Source organism: Eurosta solidaginis, chromosome 1 (assembly GCF_040869045.1).
Source record: "Eurosta solidaginis isolate ZX-2024a chromosome 1, ASM4086904v1, whole genome shotgun sequence".
In the NCBI taxonomy this organism is placed as follows: Eukaryota; Metazoa; Arthropoda; class Insecta; order Diptera; family Tephritidae; genus Eurosta; species Eurosta solidaginis.
This window is the reverse complement of record NC_090319.1, coordinates 84703311-84723383: the sequence shown is the minus strand read 5'-3', so window position 1 is coordinate 84723383 and position 20073 is coordinate 84703311. Positions and strand designations below refer to the sequence as shown.

General features: G+C 37.6%; 1 protein-coding gene across 12 annotated transcripts in view; it reads right to left on the bottom strand.

Moving 5' to 3' along the window:
• Nucleotides 1–20073, bottom strand: part of LOC137236385 (platelet binding protein GspB-like) — a 498764-nt gene that overhangs the window by 36814 nt on the left and 441877 nt on the right. For 11 of the 12 annotated variants that reach the window (XM_067758931.1, XM_067758926.1, XM_067758936.1 and 8 more), the window contains 2 exons: nt 7466–7606; nt 6488–7321 (listed from right to left, as the gene is read on the bottom strand). In XM_067758931.1, the coding sequence (XP_067615032.1) occupies nt 6488–7321; nt 7466–7606 (975 nt within the window). The remainder of the gene's footprint in view (nt 1–6487; nt 7322–7465; nt 7607–20073) is intronic. The other variant, XM_067758935.1, reaches the window with a different exon arrangement.

Here is a 20073-nt window from a genome sequence, read left to right as displayed (position 1 = left end):
AAGCAAGCGCTAATATCTCCAAAGCCATTTTATGCGGGTGACACACGCAGCGAACGATTACAGCATTTTTACGATGTAATACTGAGGTATGTAGTAAAGAAAAAATGTAACGTTTTTTTCCACTAGGGGGGCTCATGTAAACTTATAAATGCCTTATAAAGTGTGTAAACGTATAAATTTATCTAGTGCGTAAACGAGCTGTCAAATTTTGTATGAAAAATCATTTACAAAATTTGTATAAATTTACGCGCACATTTCATTGTGTAAACGCGGAATGCAACCTTGCGGACATTACAGCAGGCATTTTCATGGGTTGGATTTTATATAAGGTGCCACGATTTTCAAACTTTTGCTGATTTGTAGGGGTAGAGGGGGTCCTAAAAATCACAAAATTATCATCCGCAACTCTAGGAAACTCTTAGTTTATGAAATATAAGCTTTTTAATTTCGAAATTTAGTAAAATTTCAACTTAAGTCCTGCACTTAAAATTCGGGTTGCACATGTCGATAGCGGTATCAAAAGACGCGTATTTGCGTCAAGAATCCGAAAGCAGAAACTACATTTTTTTATCTCTTTTTAAAAGTTATTCGCGGTACTATTGTCACTTTTTTCGTTGTTGCAATTAAACAAACAAAACAAATGACGGTGGTGAATAGTGTTGTCAGCTCCGCAACAATATCTTTTATCTTGGCAGAACATTATAAGGTGGTGGCACGTCGACATAAATGCAAACAAATATACACTATTAATGTATTTTATTTTTGTAAAACACTTTTAATAATTGTACTGTAATATTATTTGGGGTGCTGCGCAGAAGGGTGTACTACGCAGAAGGACATCACCGTGGCGGTAGCCACGGTTATACCACACACCCGGACTTGGCATGGCGTAGCCCAGGGTTATTTTTTATAAGCGCGGCCGAAGACCGCCTATGCAGAAAGGTGTTCTACGCAGAATTACCGTTGGAATCAGCATAAAAATCTCTATAAAGTCCAATTTTTTTTTTTTTTTGACAAATGTATGTATTCTGCACTTGTTCCAATTAAATATATTAATTTCAAATAATTCAGAGAATTACAAAACAAAATACATTGATAGTGTATGTTTGTTTGCATTTATGTCGACGTGTCACCAACTTATCTTCTACCAAGTTAAAAAGATATTTTTGTTGGTAATAGGCTTTTTTGACCAATCGTTTCTTAATTGCAAATAAAGATATTTATTTCAATTTTTCCACCTAACGTTTCGCTAGACTTCCTAGCATCATCAGAGGTGATGTAATATATTTGTTATTTAAATATTAAAACTAAAAGCATTAGTACCATTTAACATTGGTATCATTGTCATACTATGTCAAAAAAGCCTATTACTAACAAAAATCTACAAAAATAAATTGACCGGAAAAATCATAAAATTAAAAAGATATTGTTGCGGAGCTGGCAACACTATTCACCACCTTCATTTGTTTTCTTTTGTTTAATTGCAACAACGAAAAAAGCGACAATAGTACCGACGGGTTTTCCGCGAATAACTTTTAAACGAGATAAAAAATGTAGTTTCTGCTTTCGGATTCTGAATCTTGGCGCAAATACGCGTCTTTTGATATTGCTATCGACATGTGCGACCCGAATTTTAAGTGCAGGACTTAAGTTGAAATTTTACTAAATTTGGAAATTAAAAGGCTTATATTTCATAAACTAAGAGTTTCCTAGAGTTGCGGATGATAATTTTGTGATTTTTAGGACCTCCGCCACCCCTCGAAAAAAAGAAAAGTTGGAAAATCGTGGCACCTTATTCTAAATATTCCCCATTTTCATCATAAATCTCTAAGTAAAGACGTTTTAGTTTTGATTTTTCACTTAATCTTGGCATTTTTTAATTTGTATAACAATCAAACAAATTTTGTTTGGCAATAATACATCTGATAAACAATCAAGTTTATCAAGAATATTACTGGGTGCGTTCATATAACAGTGTGTGTAAATGGATATAATTTTACACGTTATAAGTTTATATGCTTTCGTGAGTCCCCCTACTGTTTTCGTTTGTTTTACTAAGCTTTGTCTTTCTGTTTTTTTTTTACACTTCCGTTAAGCGGCAAAGCGATGTTAACTACATAGGAAGAACATAACCTCAAATGCTACTAGCACATTTTGTATGTATGTAATAAATTAGATACGAGCGGTTAATATATGTATAATCTACCAATACTTAGCTTACTTTTTTTTAATACTACTCATTACAGCAGCAAAAACGACTAAATACTAAAAGCGAAAAGGCAAAAACACTCTGAAAAGGCAACGTAAAATTAATTTTGTGCTTCTTCTTCTTTAACAAATAAGCATTATTTTTTATCTAACGCAAGGAAGCAACCGGTGAATGTGATAAATAAATTAGCGGCACACTTACACCAGGATAAATTTGTTGATAAAACAAATAAAAAAAATTGGTAAAAATAAACAACCTAATAATCAGAATGAAAATTGTCGCAAATTACGCGCAACCAACAATTTGCTCGTAAACTCAACTAGAGCATGCAATACGGCGCGATGTAGGACGATGTTTTTTCTGCATGTTTAGAGAGAAGACATAGCAGTATTAAGCAGTCGAAGATAATTGAGTAGAAGGGGGTTCATGAAAGCTTCGAGAAATATTTGTACAAACAGAAGTAGCTGTGGCAGTAAATGAAGCTTTATACAAAAGTTGAATAGGCGGTATTAAAACGTTTTGTTGTAACTGTTGGCGAAATGACCAATACGCAACGATTTTTGGATAATGCTTCTGTAGTGAGAGTCTTTGTTCAAATGTTAATCCGGGTCGTTTTTGTGCTTAGAGCGCATTGAAAACAAGTAAGGAAGGCTAAGGCCCTTATTAATTCTTTTAAATTGCCTTCTTTTAAAAGTGGGCGGTGCCACGCCCATTGTCCAAAATATTACTAACCTTCTATTCTCCGTCATAAGGTCAACCCACCTACCAAAAGTGGTCGTGGTTATAGTCCGATTTCGTTCATTTTAACTAGTGATCTGAGATGAGTGCGCAGGAAGTTACATACAAAATTTCATTAAGATCAGGCATGCTTAACCAACGAACCGATATCATTTCGTTACGATAATTAACGTTAATAAACGAAACAAAGTCATTTCGTTTCGTTTATTAACGCTAAAAACGTCAAATTAACGAAATGATTTTGTTTCGTTTTCTGCCATATCAAAACGAAATCAAATCGTTTATGCTGATTATTAATTTCAAACTATGCTGGCAAAGCTGATTGATGGTGGAGTCATGAAAGGTGAAAGCATTAGCCAAGCTGATTGCAACTTTTCTCATGAATTTTGACAGTACGAACATTTCTCAGAGTATTTTTGACATTACCACCAACGAATTACACAAACAAATTACATGGAGTTTGTGTGTGTATGTCCGCTCGCTGTTACCACCTTATGGCTTCAACACGGCTATAGCATTGCCAGCACAATTCAAACATAAAGTATCACGGTTTTGTTAACGTTTTTAACGCTCTGCTGAGCTGAGTGTAATGAGCTTTTGGAGATAGGATAAGCAAGTTAAATCAATAGAAATGTTCGATTGATCCAACAAACCGCTCACGCGGTAGACGATTTAGTTTATGCTTAAAACCCTTGCGTTCTGGGAGGCTTCCCTAAATAGGTCTTTATTTCTTCACTTCATTCTGCTTAGATAGGCGCATAGTAGGTGCTGCGCCGTTTCATACGCGCTTGGAAAGTCTCAGTTGCGACACGAGGTATAGTGTTCCAATCTTAACCGTACCGCATGAATACCTATAGCCCGATGCTATATAAAGAATGGCTGAAGAATGAATCTCATTTTTAATAGCTGAAGATGATTTTTAGATGGAATTCAAGGAGTAGCTAAGCGCATTACAAATTGTCATGCTCTCCTATCGCAGGCGAATCCCATTACAAATATGAATGTGTATACACATAATAAGCAATGAAAGCTCTGTCCACCCCAACTTCCTTGTGAAACTAGAGGCTGCGGGCGGGATGACGTAGAAGGTTCAACGTGGTTATATTAAATCGTTTCCGAGATGGTAGGGCCAGCGCTTTAATGGTGCTTGTTACCGAAACGTTTATGATCTATATCCGGAAAAGGACCATCAGCATCGATAACTCTTCTCAAACCCGTCTAGGAGTATCACTCTCGCTACAAGAAGAAGAGGGTTTTTGCCTCTAGTGCCTCCAGGGGGTTACAATGCACTAGTGCGATGCAATTTTGCTGAGTTCCAGGGGTGCCAGGAACTCCTTTCCTCCTCCTCAAGAACCGTTTCAGCTTATCGTTAATCTTGTTACTTTCTACATATGTTACGATGCTCCAGCAACGCTGTGTCGTAACGCCAGTTTTTTGGTACTTTTCGTACACTAATCGACTAGATTTTCGCTTACATAGAAGTCCTATGGATATCATGTTCCCATCCTTGTACGAAAGGTCATGCTATAGCATGTTTCCAATTCTGTCATAGGACAAATGTAGTCCCTTTAATTAATCGAGAAAAATCAAATGATGAGCTTTTTCACAGATATGAACACGGTAGAGCGAATAAAAGCTCAAATGCGACGCTAGACGAGGTCAAGTTTGGCGAATGGATGAAGATGTTCCACCCAAGTTTGGCAACGACTGAGTTGAGAGAAATGGTTGGATGACAAATTAATTCTTCCGTTTGGCGTCATCACAATGCAGAAATGACGGACGTACGTAATCCCCTCGGCAGTAAAGCACCAATTAAATACGATTAATTGGGTTTTTTTTAATTTTTTTTTCCCCAAACCAAAAAAAGCAACGATTTTTGCTCGACCAGCGAGAGTATGAGAGAAAAGTTCTTCGAAAGATTTATGGACCTCTACACGTTGGCGATGGCGAATACCGAAGAAGATTTAACGATGGGTTGTACGAGCTTTACGCAGACAGCAACATAGTCCAGCGAATTAAAACGCAGCAGCTGCGCTGGCTAGGCCATGTTATGCGAATGAAAGATGGCGCTCGGGCTAAGAAAGTGTTTCTATCGGAACCCGCCTGTGGAAGCAGAGGAAGAGGGCGGCCCCCACTCTGTTGGGAGGACCAGGTGGAAAAACATTTAAACTTCCTTGATGTGACCAATTGGCAGAGAGAAGAAGCGACTAGCGCGCTTTGTTGGACGGACTTAACCTTTTAAACGGTTAAGCGCCAATTAAGTGAGTAAGCGAGAGTATTTTCGGGTGCAGAATTACGAGTGCAGCTTATGTGACTCTCTGAGTAAGGCACGATCTGATGTGTTCAATTCAGTCGCATTGAGAGTTTCTCCAATGAGGTCCCTAAAGTAAGATTTTGAAGTGCTCTTTGCTTTTTAAATTTGCTAGCAGAACTTCAAGTTACTTCAGTTTGTGGGTAGTAATAGCGATAGAAACAGTAACTAACAGAAAAAATATAAGCAGTAGCCTTAAACAATAGTAGTAGAAATAGTAGTAGGAGCACATAAAACACTTAAGCAGTATTTATAGTTATAACATTTAATCCAATCGTAATCATGTCAGTTTGTTATAAAATAATAAAAATTAAAAGCACCATAATAATTAGCACGAAATGTTCATTTAAACACAATTCATGCGCACCGTGTTAAACAATGGAAACTCCCATCACCGTAAAAAAAAATCCGTAAATAAATTCATTAAACCTTAAACATAAAATGAAGATATAAATAATATTAACGTACATATGGCAACGCGCTGGTGTTAGCTAACACCAAAAAACAAAAACAAACAAAATAATGGTTAGCTGCACCGTCAGCTTTTTACACTATCTACATACATACATACTGGGATGGGTATGATGAATGGAAGTTATTGGTTATGTTTATATCTATGTGTGTGTATGTTTATAATTTTAATAAATATTTATAATAATTTAATTTTATTTACAGAATGTTTAATTTATTTATGTAATTATTTACTTCTTATTAACTATTAAGTAAACTGCGCTGCCAATCAACTGAGCTGCCAGCCAGTCAGTTTTCAATTGATTACAACCAGTCATATATATACATATTTCCTATACAACACACAGTCCAGCACTCAGTTAGGGGCGGAGTGATGCCACTGCTTTCAGATTTGAAATTTTCTTTTTTAAAAATTTTTGCAAATAATAATATTCAGAATATTTTATTTTACAAACTACATTAAAAGTGACTAATTTTAATATAGAAAAAAATATTCTGGAGACTTTTGGCGGTTAAAGCAACCGGGACCAGCCCGGTTTCAGCGTTGCGCCATTTTTCGTTTTCAAAACAAACAACTGGGTTAAAAGTATACCAGCACTCACTAGAGGGTTAAGCTGTACCTCATAATTATTTCTAGATAAATTTCACTTCCCCAAACAAGAGTACTGTAAAACTGAATGTTTCACTGTGTTATACATATATATATATAAAATATTTGCACAATTATCGCGCACCAGCCACCTTAACCCCACACTTACCTTGATGAAATGTGCTATGCGTCTTTAACGCACTCTCCGTACCAAATTGTTTACCACAAACACCACAGGAATGTGGTTTACGCAAAAAATGCACTGTCAATTTGTGTAGTGTCAATTGTGATGGACGTGGAAAACGTACATGACACAGTGTACACTCGTATGGACGTCCTTCGCTATCATGTGTCTCCATGTGACGCTGCAAGGCGGTGCGCATGCGAAAACCACGTTTACATATTGAACAAACAAACGGCATTGTAGCTTGATTACTATGCGCCAGTTGATGATGCTTACGTAGTGCTATGTCATTGGTGAAACGTGCATCACAGAATAGACAATTGTGACTGTTGCGCAGTACACGTTCCATGAGTAGTAGCTCATCTTCGGTGGCATTTGATTTATCAACTGCGGCCAGTAGAGCGCTGCTAGAACTTCCATTACTACCATTACTGCTACCACCGGCAGCTAACAATGCAGCCATGCCAGCATATTTAGAACTGGCGCGTCGCTTACGAAATTGTCGCAATATTGCTGTATTGTTAGTGGATGAAGTGGAATCGGGTTCGGTTTGTTCCGGTGAGGGTAGCGTAACATGAGCACTTTTCGCCAACGGCTTTGGTAATTGCTCTTCACGCTGCAGCGGTTGCTGCTGAACTTGCTGTTCATTGCCATCTTCTTCATCGTCCTCTTGCTGATCTAACTGTTCGTGTAGTTGCAGCTGCTGTTCACGCAGTTGTTGCTCTTGCTGTTGCTGCTGTAATTCTAGCTGTTGCTGTTGTTGTTCATGTGATTGTAGCTCTCCGCTTGGTTGCACATGAGTGTGCTCCTCGTTGAAAGCTGTTGGATGACAGAAAAGTGGCAGTTAATTGAATTAGTTAGCTAGTTTGCATTAAATTAAATTTTCATACACGCGATGTTTTATTTTTTTTTATATAAAAATTTTTTTCTACAAAATCTTTTTTATTGCAATTTTCAACTTACGGTCATCACAATCCGGACAGCAAAGTATGCGCTGCGGTTTGTTGCCGCTGGAACTTGGTGTGCTACCATTGTGCGATAACTCATTTGTTGTTGTTGTAGATTCAGCAGTTAATTGTGTGGTGTCCAGTTGCAAATCAATGGCTGCAGGCAAGAGCAAATATTGCATTAAAATTGATTGCTTTTGTTGTTGTGCAATTTAGTTATTAAGCTATTTGTAATGCGCTAAGTATGTTTAGATAATGCAGTAAATAAAGCAAATCCCAGAATGTCGTGCAGAGCAACAGTTAATAAGCCTATTTAAAGACCCGTCTCTTAAAACTCGATAATTCTAGAGAGCGTCCTAACATTTGATACTTTACAGAGGTGAGATGAAACGAAAAACTAAAAATGCAATTTTTCAGACACAGAACAAACTCTGTAGTCGACCAACAATAGATGGAATAAAGTTCATTTACGGCTCATGTGGTAAACGTAAGCAAGCTAAAGTTAGGTGCAAATTTTACTTGTTAACCCATTGCTAAGCCAATTTTGTGCATTATTTTTCAAATTGGTGCACTCGGTGTACAGCAGTGACAAGACCGAATGCCTGAACAAAAACCGATACGTAAATGAGTATTGGGAGTTGGTGAAACATCACATCAAGAGCCGAAAGAAACTTCTCACATGAAGATAAATAATTAGTCATATCTACTGCAAAAGAAGGATGTACCAAGCAGTGCACCCGCGTAATATTCATGGAAACTTTCAACTCTGGGTTGGGCTATGTGACAAGCTATGTCGGACCGTCGTTTGAAAAACTGACCTATTTTTAACGATACCTAAAAAGTGGGTTATACCTCATTTGAGTGTAATAGGGCGCGGTTGAACTTATGAGTACACAGCCAGAACTTCGAGATATGCTCAACTGAGATTATAAATAGAGGAAGGCTCTTTAAAGAAATTTCAAAGTATTCATATTATTCAAAAACCCCACAGAACCTGTCAGCATATATCCACAAAGCATTGGGGCTGTGCTAAGTGCTGATAAAAGCAGCTTGCTACATGAATGCGAATATTGCACGTGAATCTTGTTTGTTTTCTGCGATAACCGACACCAAACAGAAATACCTAGCGGGTTAGGGGGTTAGAATATAACCGCGGTAGGTATGCCTGTCGTAAGAGGCGACTAAAATACCGGATTCAAGGGGTTTGTGTAGCGCAGCCCTTTGAGGTTGCCAGCGCAATATATAGCTTCTCCAAACCCATTTGTCAACCTCACCTATGCGTGGCGAATCCTGTTTCATTAACAACCGAGGCTCTGGCGATCCCGAACTTCTCATGGATCTAGGGGGTGGTAGGGCGGTATGGCCTAGAAGGTTGCATGTGGTCATAACAAATCGTTCCCGAGATGGTCGGGCTTGGTACCGGAACGTACCGGATCTGCATCCGGCAAAGGACCATCAACTCGATAACACTCCCCAAGGCCTCCTTATCGCTACAACAACAACAACAACAGAAATACCAAGGATATCAAGGCGAGGTTAGTTTGAACGGGCCGGGTACGTAAGCACCTCACATAGATGGAATGAGTCCATAAAATTCTCAGATCTATGTTCGACGACCAAATTGAATACATTTAAGTATGGTGCAAAGAGGCATTGTGCAGTCCTCTTTTTTTAGTTTTAAAACTTTTGAATGTGGTTTATCATCGACTCTTGTTTGCGGCCTTCTTATGGTAGACTGTTCGATGAGAGAGGGAGAGCATACAACGCCTAGTGGCTTTATTTACTATCTCGTCTACATTGGGCTTTCGTGACAATTTGATGAATATAATTTCGAAAGATTTTCTACTGTATCTTTCCTAGAGGGCGATCTTCCTTCCAGCTTAGAGCTTATCGAGCTCGGGCCATTCGAGCGCCTAGTATGCAAATGAGATCCGTCTTCTTTCCGTTGGCGGTCAGCCATACGTCTTAAGCCTAAATATGCATACCCCGAAGCGACTGGCCTAATCGAGAGTCAACTTCAAGCCTTGCAGCGTGCCCTAATTCAATCATTTCTTGTCGTTATATTGAAAATTACACAATTGATCAGTAATGGTTTAGCTCTATAGGAAATCTGTTTCCTATTGCGCAGCTAGCGAATTGCAAACTTCAATTAGACCGAATTTTCGAATGATTTACATCCCTACATAGACGATTTGAAGAATGAGTGGTAAATAAATGTCGCTGGAGGACGCAGTTAGTTTATTTCTACTTATATTCGTTGGAATATCATATAGCTAAACCAAAAAAATTCAACCGCATAAAACTTGCCCAATTATACAATCTACCAATTACTGGCTATGGCAGGATATCCAAGTGTTTTGAGACACTCTGGCCATAATCACATCAGAAGTCAGTGTTGTTAGTAGAGAAAGGTGAACCGCTTCACTGAGCTCGTGCTTACATTTTTGTTATAAATTGCTAAGACAAAATGACTGGGCTCACTTTATTGAACTCTTACGAAAATTGCCTAGGCGTTTCAATCAGGCCAATCAAGCAAATTATTAGTTACAAAGTTGCATCAAATCCATTAGCCATTCAAGCAAATATCAACTTTATTTCCCAACGTTTAAAATCATGAGAAATTTCCAAACAAACTGTTTCCCCATTTACAAATAACACAATCTCATTCCCAAAACGATGTTTATTTAACCGGAAATAACACAAATTAGAAACTTCAAAAATCTCCATAACTCAAAAGTTGTAACTTAATGTCGTCGTTCGTACTTGTGACTGTGAATCAACGTTTGCTTATTCATGATTACACACATAAGTACCAATTAAGAGCGTCATTAAGGGTAATTGAAACACTTTGGCGCTTTGATTTTCAAGGCAGACCTTTATTAACCAAAAACAACAACAAGAGTACCAACAAGAGGCAATGTTAATCAAATCCAAAAGGGCATTAATATTCAAAGTGATAAAAGCAATGTAGGGCTATTTAACGTTAGGAGTCATTCAGTTAGTCACAAAGAGTAGGAGGAGTTTGTAAAAATTAAAGGGCATAAAAGATTTACAAACAAATATATTAACATGAATTATTCGAAACTCGAATTTTTGCTGGGAAGGATGATTTAGCTCAAAAAAGTAACTAATTGAGGTAGAAGGAGAAAAAACCTTTTTAAAGTCATGGGTGGCCAAAACATGAATTTACCTGACACATAACTGTTATCACTGTGGTAAGTGAAAAATGCAACCATGGGAGGTCTTCTACCAGACAAATGCGCGCAGCATGACAGGCGCTAACATACGAGGCCGTGTGAACAACACGCGGTCAACTTAAATCGTTGCAATCCAAACGATGTGACAGGGGAATGTGTTGGAGTATGAATGCAATCAATAATTACAAAAACAAATGGTTGTAAGTATGTGTACAATACATTAATTGATTTGATGAGTAAATATTGAATTTGCTTTTGTTGGAATCATGTTCATACCTATTGTGTGGTCAGTCGTAATTGATTATTGTGCAAGTTTTTTGTTCACACATTTTTATAAAAATGGGGACTACTAAATGTTCGGTGCTAGTGTGAAACGGCGCTATCTTAGCAAGCATTGGGCGGAGACTTCACTTAAGAATGTTCTGCATAGGAAATTTGTATCATGAATGCTTTAAAAAATAATTTGAATGCGAAGAGCCAAAAAAGAAGAGTAAAAGTATGAACACCATCTGTCGCAGGCGGCTTTGAGACCTGAGCAAATTCAAATACAGAGTTGCGGATTCGGAGAAGTGCATTATGAAGAAAACGGTTCGATGACTGCATATTTTCTGATTGAAATTCAAACGCGCTGAGTCGTTTTACTGCAACGCTGGTTAATCAGATTTTGAATGAGATAAATTAGTTTTCTTCTAATTTTAGGTATGCAGCCATCCTTAAGTATCTGAATTCGCCTTCGTCGGACTATTGCGCTCCGACTGTATGAAGTACGAGGTTTTTTTTTTTTTTTTTTTGAAGGAGCCGCCGATGCAGCGATAGGCTGCAGAGATATATACTGATGGCTCCAAACGGGATAACAAGGTGGGTAGCGGTGTCTTTGCACCTCAACCCGATCATTGCAGCGTCTTTCAGGTTTCAGAGGTGGCTGCTATAAATGAGGCTGCTGATCACCTGTGGAAGGCTGCTCACGGCTATAACCAAATTTGTATTTACTCTAACAGACAGGCTGCACTAAAAGCACTTGGATCGGTCGGTAAGTCCAGGACAGTTGAGAAGTGCCGCAAATATCTTAACGGGATCGCTGAGCAAACTTCCTTCAGTCTGGTGTGGGTCCCTGGACACTTGCCCGCTTCCGTCGTCCTGGAAGGAATTGAGCATGCCGCTCGCTACCTGTAAACTCATTTTTAAAGGGATTTTCCTTAGGGAAGCGGGTGTGAGATGGAGCAATCTTGATCCTGCTACTACTCTAAGCTTGTGTGGCCTGAATGGGAGGCGAGACGCACAAAAAGTCTCCTTCTTCTTGGAAGGAGGGCATATCTCTGGTGGTTGGACTCATAACCGGCCACATAGCAATCGGGAGGCACACACAACGGCTGGGTGCTCCCTATAATGATTACTGCAGGAGCTGCAAAGACGAAGAGGAGATAGAAATAGTCAAACATTTTCTGTGCTATTGTCCCGCGCTTTGGAACAAGAGGAAGAGATCTCTGGGATCTCCCTTCTTTGACGATCTTTGTGATCTGGCTAAGCTGGAACTCAGGAAACTCCCGACGTTTGCTGTATTGACCTGTTGGTTTGAGTAGGGGAGAGATCCACGTGATATCACAATGGGACCTTTTTGGGCCTAAGTGCACTGGTGCTCGCACCGGTGGCCAATCTAACCTAACCTACGTATAAAAAAAAACATTTTTTGACAACAGAATCATTTAATAATTAGATTGCGCTTACTTCATTGCCTCGTTTCATTCCCAAAGGCTTTCTCGGTATCAGCAACTTTTTATTAGAAACGCTACCCCGGTTTGAGTAGGAAATTTAAAATGAAGCCTTCTTAGAGCAAGTCAATATCACGTCTTGAAAATATTGCATCATTTCACACTCGCATTGATAATACCTCGCAGTATGGTGCAGCAAAGTATCAATATCTTGCTTGTGTTTCACGTTTGGTGGTTCCACACGGCATTAAAGCTATCTGAAGTACACGAGTGTAATCGAGTCAAATTTGACAGAAGATAGTCCCCGAATGTCACCAGGTTTAGTAAATGAAATTACAGCGCGATTTTCCTATTGACTGTCGCTGAGGACTTGATAGTAGTGTTAAATCTTCAACATACCTAACGATTTCTAGCGTATAAAAGTTGAAATGAAACATGTTTCCATTGTTTTCGACTTTCGAAATTTTACATCAAATATAACTCTTTGGAAATAATTCCTGTGGTTTGACTTTGCCGATTATTTATTAATTTCACTTAACTGATGCGACCCACCTTTACTGCTGAGAGTCGGTAAATCGCCACCGACTTTTCGCCATAGCGGCTTATGGGGCTTAAGGCCAAAATACATTCGACTTTTACGTCGTTTTGGCGCTTGCGTCACTTTGACATAATGTACATTTTAATTTTCTCTCATGATGTTAAATTAAAATAACAAATTTCCGAACTCTTAAATAACAAAATTTTTTCAAATTGAACAAAAATTTATAAAGAAAAGAAATTGCAAATCTAAAGACTCCATAAAACCCAATTGACAACGTAGGTGAAAACGCATAATGCAATAATAAAGCGATGTCAACAACATAACCTCACTTTTTCGGCAGCTCTATTCGCCAGTCTTATTTTGTTTCGTCGATTTTCCGACAGGGTGGATAAATGATGTATATTGAAACGATTTTCCTTCATCCCTTGTCAAATTTGGTTTTGAGATAAACCAGTTTCGGCGTTGTGCCATCATCAGTGTCGATTTTCGTTCTCGACACTGATGACACTGAACGAAAATCGACACTGATGATGGCACAACGCCGAGACCTGTTTGTCTCCAAACCAAATTTGACAAGGGATGACGGAAAATCGTTCCAATATACATCTATTCACCAGTATTTACGTATATTACAAAACTAACAAATTTTGATTGCTTAACATACATATTCTTCAAAGACATCAGTTTTCTGCAAAAGGTTTACTATATTCATTGGAGAATACAAATTTACGTTAATATTTTTGTCTGAAAAATGCAGGTAAGCGCCTTGTATAGTTATTATATTTCTAAATGTATAGTAATATCTACTACGAGCGTAGTAGAATTCAAAAGAAGTTCTGTATGATAGACAACCCGCCAAAATATGCATACCGAACTTGTCAGAATAAAGAAAAACGTCAACGAGATGAGAACACCTGAATATTCATTTCATCATGGTAAAAACGTAAGTTTTGAATTCTTTTTGTTTGGCGTTGCTGTTGCGTTGCTTGTGAATTAAGAACAAATCTATTAAGACGTATGTATGTGTTCAATGTTTTTGGGCCTTTTGAATATACCAACGATAACTATCGTAAGAGCCGACTAAAGCGACAAACCTAGAAGGTGCGATATGGTAATATCAAATCGTTTCCGAGATGGTCGGTCTAGTACCTTCCTCAACGTACCGGATCAATATCCCGCAGCGAACCATCATTATCATTAATACTATTCACAACCTTCGTGTAGTGTGTTTATCGCTACAAGGGGAAGGATGAAAACTAGACTTTATTTTTACGGAGTTACCCATAAAAAGAAGAAATTGCAAATAACCAAATAGTATCCCAAATAACATCATCAGTGCTTCTAATCATTTGCCGAATATTTATTGGTCCCCTTCAAAGTACATAATCATACTAAAGCCGGAGTCATTGGTGCCGTATGTCGTATCGCTGTATCCGTATCCCTAACGTAATCAGCTGTTTATCGTTACGACGGTAAACCAAAACCTAATTGGTTGGCTACGATACGGTTACGACCTTAGCGGCACCAATAATCGATTGCATTGATTTTCATAAGTTTGGTCGAATCAGCTGTTAAAAGGTTACCGATACGGTTACCGATAAAGCACCAATGTCTCCAGCTTAAGGGTGATTGCCTGCCTATTTTCGTACTTCACAGCACTGCGTCAAACGTTGGGCGCATGTTACTTCACACATTTGCAGCAACAATTGAACAAACATAATGGAAATACATACATGCATATTTAAAAGTTGATGTGACAGTTAATTAACGATTGTTATATTGTAAAAATACTTTCCATCTAGTGATCTTTCGTTGTTTTTGGCGTAATTGAGAATTTAGCAGCTGCAGTAGGTTTATGCACACTACGTGCAATAAATTTATCGCATAAAGTACCCCTTTCAAATTAAGCATTTGGCATTAGCTAAATAAATGACCTAAGTCAACATTCATTCATACATTCTTCAACGATGCCAAGAATACAAAAGTATTTAATTCTTACCAAGGCAAGGAATGGACGACTGCTTGTCAACCAACAGCAAAACTTCATAATTTTACGCAAAAACGCATTAGAAGAGTGTATTCTGTATATATAAATGTCTTTGGTAGTTGTACCGGAAATCTCACTTGGATAAACACACAATACACTGAACGTTTTTATATTTCTTTTACTATTTATGAACCGTGAAGTTGTCGCTAAAATTAAACATCCGCTATGAAAAGCGGTTCACACAAAAGCAAAATTTTAATGGGTCTGAATACAACAACAACAACAACAACATACAATGATTATTAATTTGTAAATAACTTCATTCATTAGAATTTTCTTATATATTCAAGCGACTATAAATGTGCCCACGTCTTATTGTTGTGTTCTTCCTTCTATGATATGCTATTTTAATTTCTTTTTACTGCAAACTACAAAGACCCAGAGTTTTATGCCCACCTACGAGCAACATCTGACAAGGAAGATGATTTTGCATAGATACATTTCCATGGACAGAAATAATACATTAGAGGAATCAATTGCATTGCGGGTGTCGTTGCGTGAGCATTTTAAACGAAGAGATCGAAGGTGGAAACACATTTTCGTGACGTTTACTAGGTTGGTAGCTTGATGCAGAAAGTTTTACACAACTACAATAGGGACATTCAAAACTCATAAAAGCTGAATATCAAAAAAAATCTAATTTTTTTTTTTGACATCGAGCAAAACCATCAGGTCCGTCGAGTTTGCAAAGGACGTTTTCGAGCTATTCGAAAGCAACGAAGCGACTTAGTATCGTGCTATGTCTTTAGTATTGCGCTCGGAGGATATAGCCGTATGTCCACGAAAATGGGAAATCTTCTAATCGCCATTCACTTAAATATGTCCAGGCTCATGCATTTGCATATCGTTCAAGCAGTTCACCACTTTCCGGTGTTTGCGGCCAAGTATTCTCTGGATAGCCACCGAACAACCGTTTGGTGGTGGGCTAATATTAAAAGACCTGACAAAACCATTTTGACATCACTAGGCTGTTAGTAAATAATCACGCAACAACAAAAACATTAAAGCGAGCCGCACTGGTATACATGAACACAGAAATCATCATTTATACACATACATAGAATGCGACGGAGAGCTATCTCGCACACACAGATGTAGTCATCAGCCGAAGTTGTTACTCACACATACACATGCATATATGTAGCTCAATTACCAAGCAGGAAATACAGCCATTCTAGAAGGCGAAACGTCTAGACTTTAGTAGAAACATGCGAATGAAGCAACGTAGAGTATATAAGCAGCGCAAGCTGAGTATTCAATAATCAGTTTTGATTTAAGCACGCTATTGGTTGTGAAGTATAAGTGTTATTGTGAAGTACTCTCAAAGTAGTCTAATTAAAACCCCTTATTTTTAAATTTTGATGAAACATTACCAAGGGTGCGAACCCAGGGCATTCGGTGTGGTAGGCGGAGCACGCTACCATCACACCACGGTAGTCGCCATATATATATTGAATATTGGAGTTATTTATTCAACAGTTTAGCGATTCAAGCGTTAGCGGAAGGTTTGGAATAAGAAGAATTTCCCAAAATTCGTTACAACAGGTTTAAGGCCTAGTTGGGAGATTCCATCGGCAGCGCCTTATCACCATAAACTACGGCTTCAATCAGCCATCCAGCTTGAATCAAGTGAATAGCTATGCAAATATGTTACAAACCATATCCCGGAGAGCGGGTTGCAAGTTGTGCTTGGAAGCCACCACGTAACTCTCACGGTGTAGAGAGAAGTTGCAGTAGCCTCAAAGAATTTTGAAGCATCTGTCTTGCCAAAGTCTAGTAATAAAATCATAAGACCTTGGATGGCCATATTATGCGAATAAAGAGTTGGAAGAGGAGGGAAGAAGTGACCTCCGTGACCTTGGTGCTCCCAACTGAACGCAATCTCACTACACTGTAATTTTATTTCTATGGGTGTGACTTATAGCGATGACACCCCTGTGTCTACGTATACTACCGAAATAGTTTAAGGGTGTATTCACGTTGGTGCCTCGAAAAGGGGAAACTCGCATAATCTTCAAGGTGAAGCCGGGATTCTAGCAACGAGTGTAGCGAGAAACTTCTATGCTAGCATCGCCGCTTTTATATAAACACTCTTCACCACTCTTAGTCTGAGTCGCAGTTTGACTCACATCTCCACTAAGCATTTAAGCTACCATCGAGACCCAAAGTGAGTGTGCCCTTGCTTATGCTGACAGACGACGCACAGTGGCGCCTCTGCCGTTAAAGCATGGCAAAAATCAAAAAAATCATGAAAGCGTTCGTTAAATCTAATACACGTTTCTAATAGAGAATTCCAGGGATCAAGAATATACAACTGTTTTTTCACAGAAAATTATAGTTTACCAGGTAGAGCCGCTCAAAGTTGACCAATTTTCAACATTGGGAAAAATTTGAAATTTTTCTTTTTTTCGTTGTATTTAAAATGGTTTTGCGAGTAAAGAAGGCGGCCGGTTGTCGTTTTCTTGTATAGCTATTAAAGATAATTTAATTTAGGATTGAAACAAAAAAAAAATGTTTTTTTTTTTTGGTAAAAGTTGGCGGATATACCTGTTTTTCGAAATGCCTATTTTTAGGCCCTTTTTAAAATTTTGATGGAAACAAAAAAAATGTTAAATTAACAGCAGTTATTTGTGAAATATTCAGTTACCCAAATTCATAAAGTCTACCTGCGTCTAGCTGCAACTTCACTTTTTACATCAAATAAAGTTAAACAACCTTGGGCATAAATACGCGCCTGAGCAGGTATATATAATTCAGTACGGCCGTGAGGTCGTTTTTATTATTGGAACTTGTTAACAACATACATTTTTTTAATTACGAATTGTATACCTGAAATTCATTTTGATAATTTCAGTAGGTATATAAAGCTATCCATCATACAATGCACATTATCATTCGTCTTTTGGAGATTAAGGAACTAAGTATTCTGTTTACTTAAATAAAGTGAATAGTGTTTTTAAATATAGTTCACAGATTAATATTTAGTCAGATACACTCGAAGCCAATTCTAATATGTATCTAGAAAACTCGAAAGTATTTGCGGTGTTTAAATCTACAAAGTCAAAACGGGACTTCGTTGAGGCTATTATGAGAGAATTAGCGAGTGAAACAAGCATTAAAGAAAAGGAAGGCCTGGAAGAAAAAGTTGGTTTACAATACATTATGATAGAAAGAAAATGGAAGGACGTTTATCGTAACAATTCAAAATTTCTAAGTACGCATGAAAAGTGGATAGCTTATAAAACTTTTTGGACGAAGAAACGCCTAGCACGTAAACCAATCCAACTAGAGGAAGACCAACAAAACCCATAGAAGAGTGTTCTACCTACACAAGGAAAAGGAAGCTGTCTGATACCACAAAAGCTATTATGGCCACGACTCATCTTTCAGAAGCACTGGCTATTAAATATAAAAAAGACGAAGAAAACGTGAAGTCTCATATAACAGAAGCAGTTGCGGTTGCAAGTCCAGTGCGACTGACGAGGATCAAAAATAGCTTTCCCACACCACCAAATGCGCTACCTAGGAAATACACTCCCGAAGAAGCTTTCGGGCTGTTTATAGATATCAGTTTAACGAAGAAAAAATATATTATATTGCGTAAGTCATTATTGCAACGTAATGCCGATATTTTACCTGGATACAAAAAAATTACTCAAGCCAAGAAAGAAGCAGTTCCTCTAAGTCCCAAAATAACCGAATTATCAGCTGAAATTGAGCTACAAAACCTAATGGATCATACGTCTACACGACTCCTTCAAAGTTTTACTGAAGAAAAGTTGAAATCACTGCCAAAGGAGCTAGCATTGATAACTAAGTGGGGCTGTGATGTATCATCAGGACAAAGCGCATATAAACAAAGAATAAATGTAGACGATGAAGCAATTACAGATAGTAATATGTTTATGGCTTCTATTGTTCCATTACGACTAAAAGATGAAGCTTCAAAATATTGGAAAAATCCACGTCCGTCATCAACTATATTGTGCCGCCCGATATTATTTAAATACGAGAAGGAGTCTTGAAAATCTTGATGATTCAATAACTGACGAACTAAATTATGAGTATGGAATATCTCCTTTGCATGCTAGTATAAGATGTATGGAATTTGTTTTGAAGCTGGCTTATACACTACCACAACAAGGAGAAGTTTTCGACGACAATACAACATGTAAGGAGAAACAAAACAGGAGAAAAAAAATAATTCAGGATGCATTCTATAAAGAGATTGGCCTTAGAGTTGACTGTCCAAAGTATGGATACGAAAATACAAATGATGGTAACTCCTCAAGAAGATTTTTTTGAAAATGATGAAGTGACTGCTCGCATAACAGGAGTTGATAGAGATATTGTGAAAAGATTGGGAGTAATTTTAAATATTTTAAACTGCCATGAACCAGTTAATGGACCCCAATTTGGAGAATATGCATCTTACAGATACGTATAGCTCAGAAATGGTCCCAGTGACGATGACTATGTTAAGATAAAATAAGTTTCCCACTTCTTATCACAACAATGAAAAGGAGATTTACTAATCAATTTTGTTACTTTACTGAAAAATAAGATATCTATGCACAAGTTAATTTTTTATTTCAGAAAAAAGAATTAATTTAGTAATTTATAAAAATGTACTTTTCGTTATTGCATTTCTCTAAAGTTTATCAAATTTATTTTAAAGCTTAGGCATTTCGCCTTCAAACGAGTATTACATTTTTATAGAAATCAATACGTCTATCGAGTTTGGTACAAATTGGTAAAGCGGTTACTAAGATCACACTTTTTAGCATAAATGGGCAGTACCACTTCCTTTTTCCAAAATTCGTTGGCTGTTTAATCTTTAGCTCAAATTAAATTTCATTGAACCACTTTCAATAACTTTTAGTTATTAATAAAATACATATTTGGCTTATAAATTAAAAAAAAACATGTAAAATTTTACTATGAATTTTGAAGCACCTTGTTATTGTGGCACCAAAAACGGACATTTGAGTTTTATAAGAGTATTGCCATTTAAAAGAAACAATACGTCTATCGATTTTGGTAGTTATTGATTACGCGACTACTTAGATACAACTTTTTATCATAAGTGGGCAGCGCCACGCTATCTTATTAAAATCATAAGTTTATCTT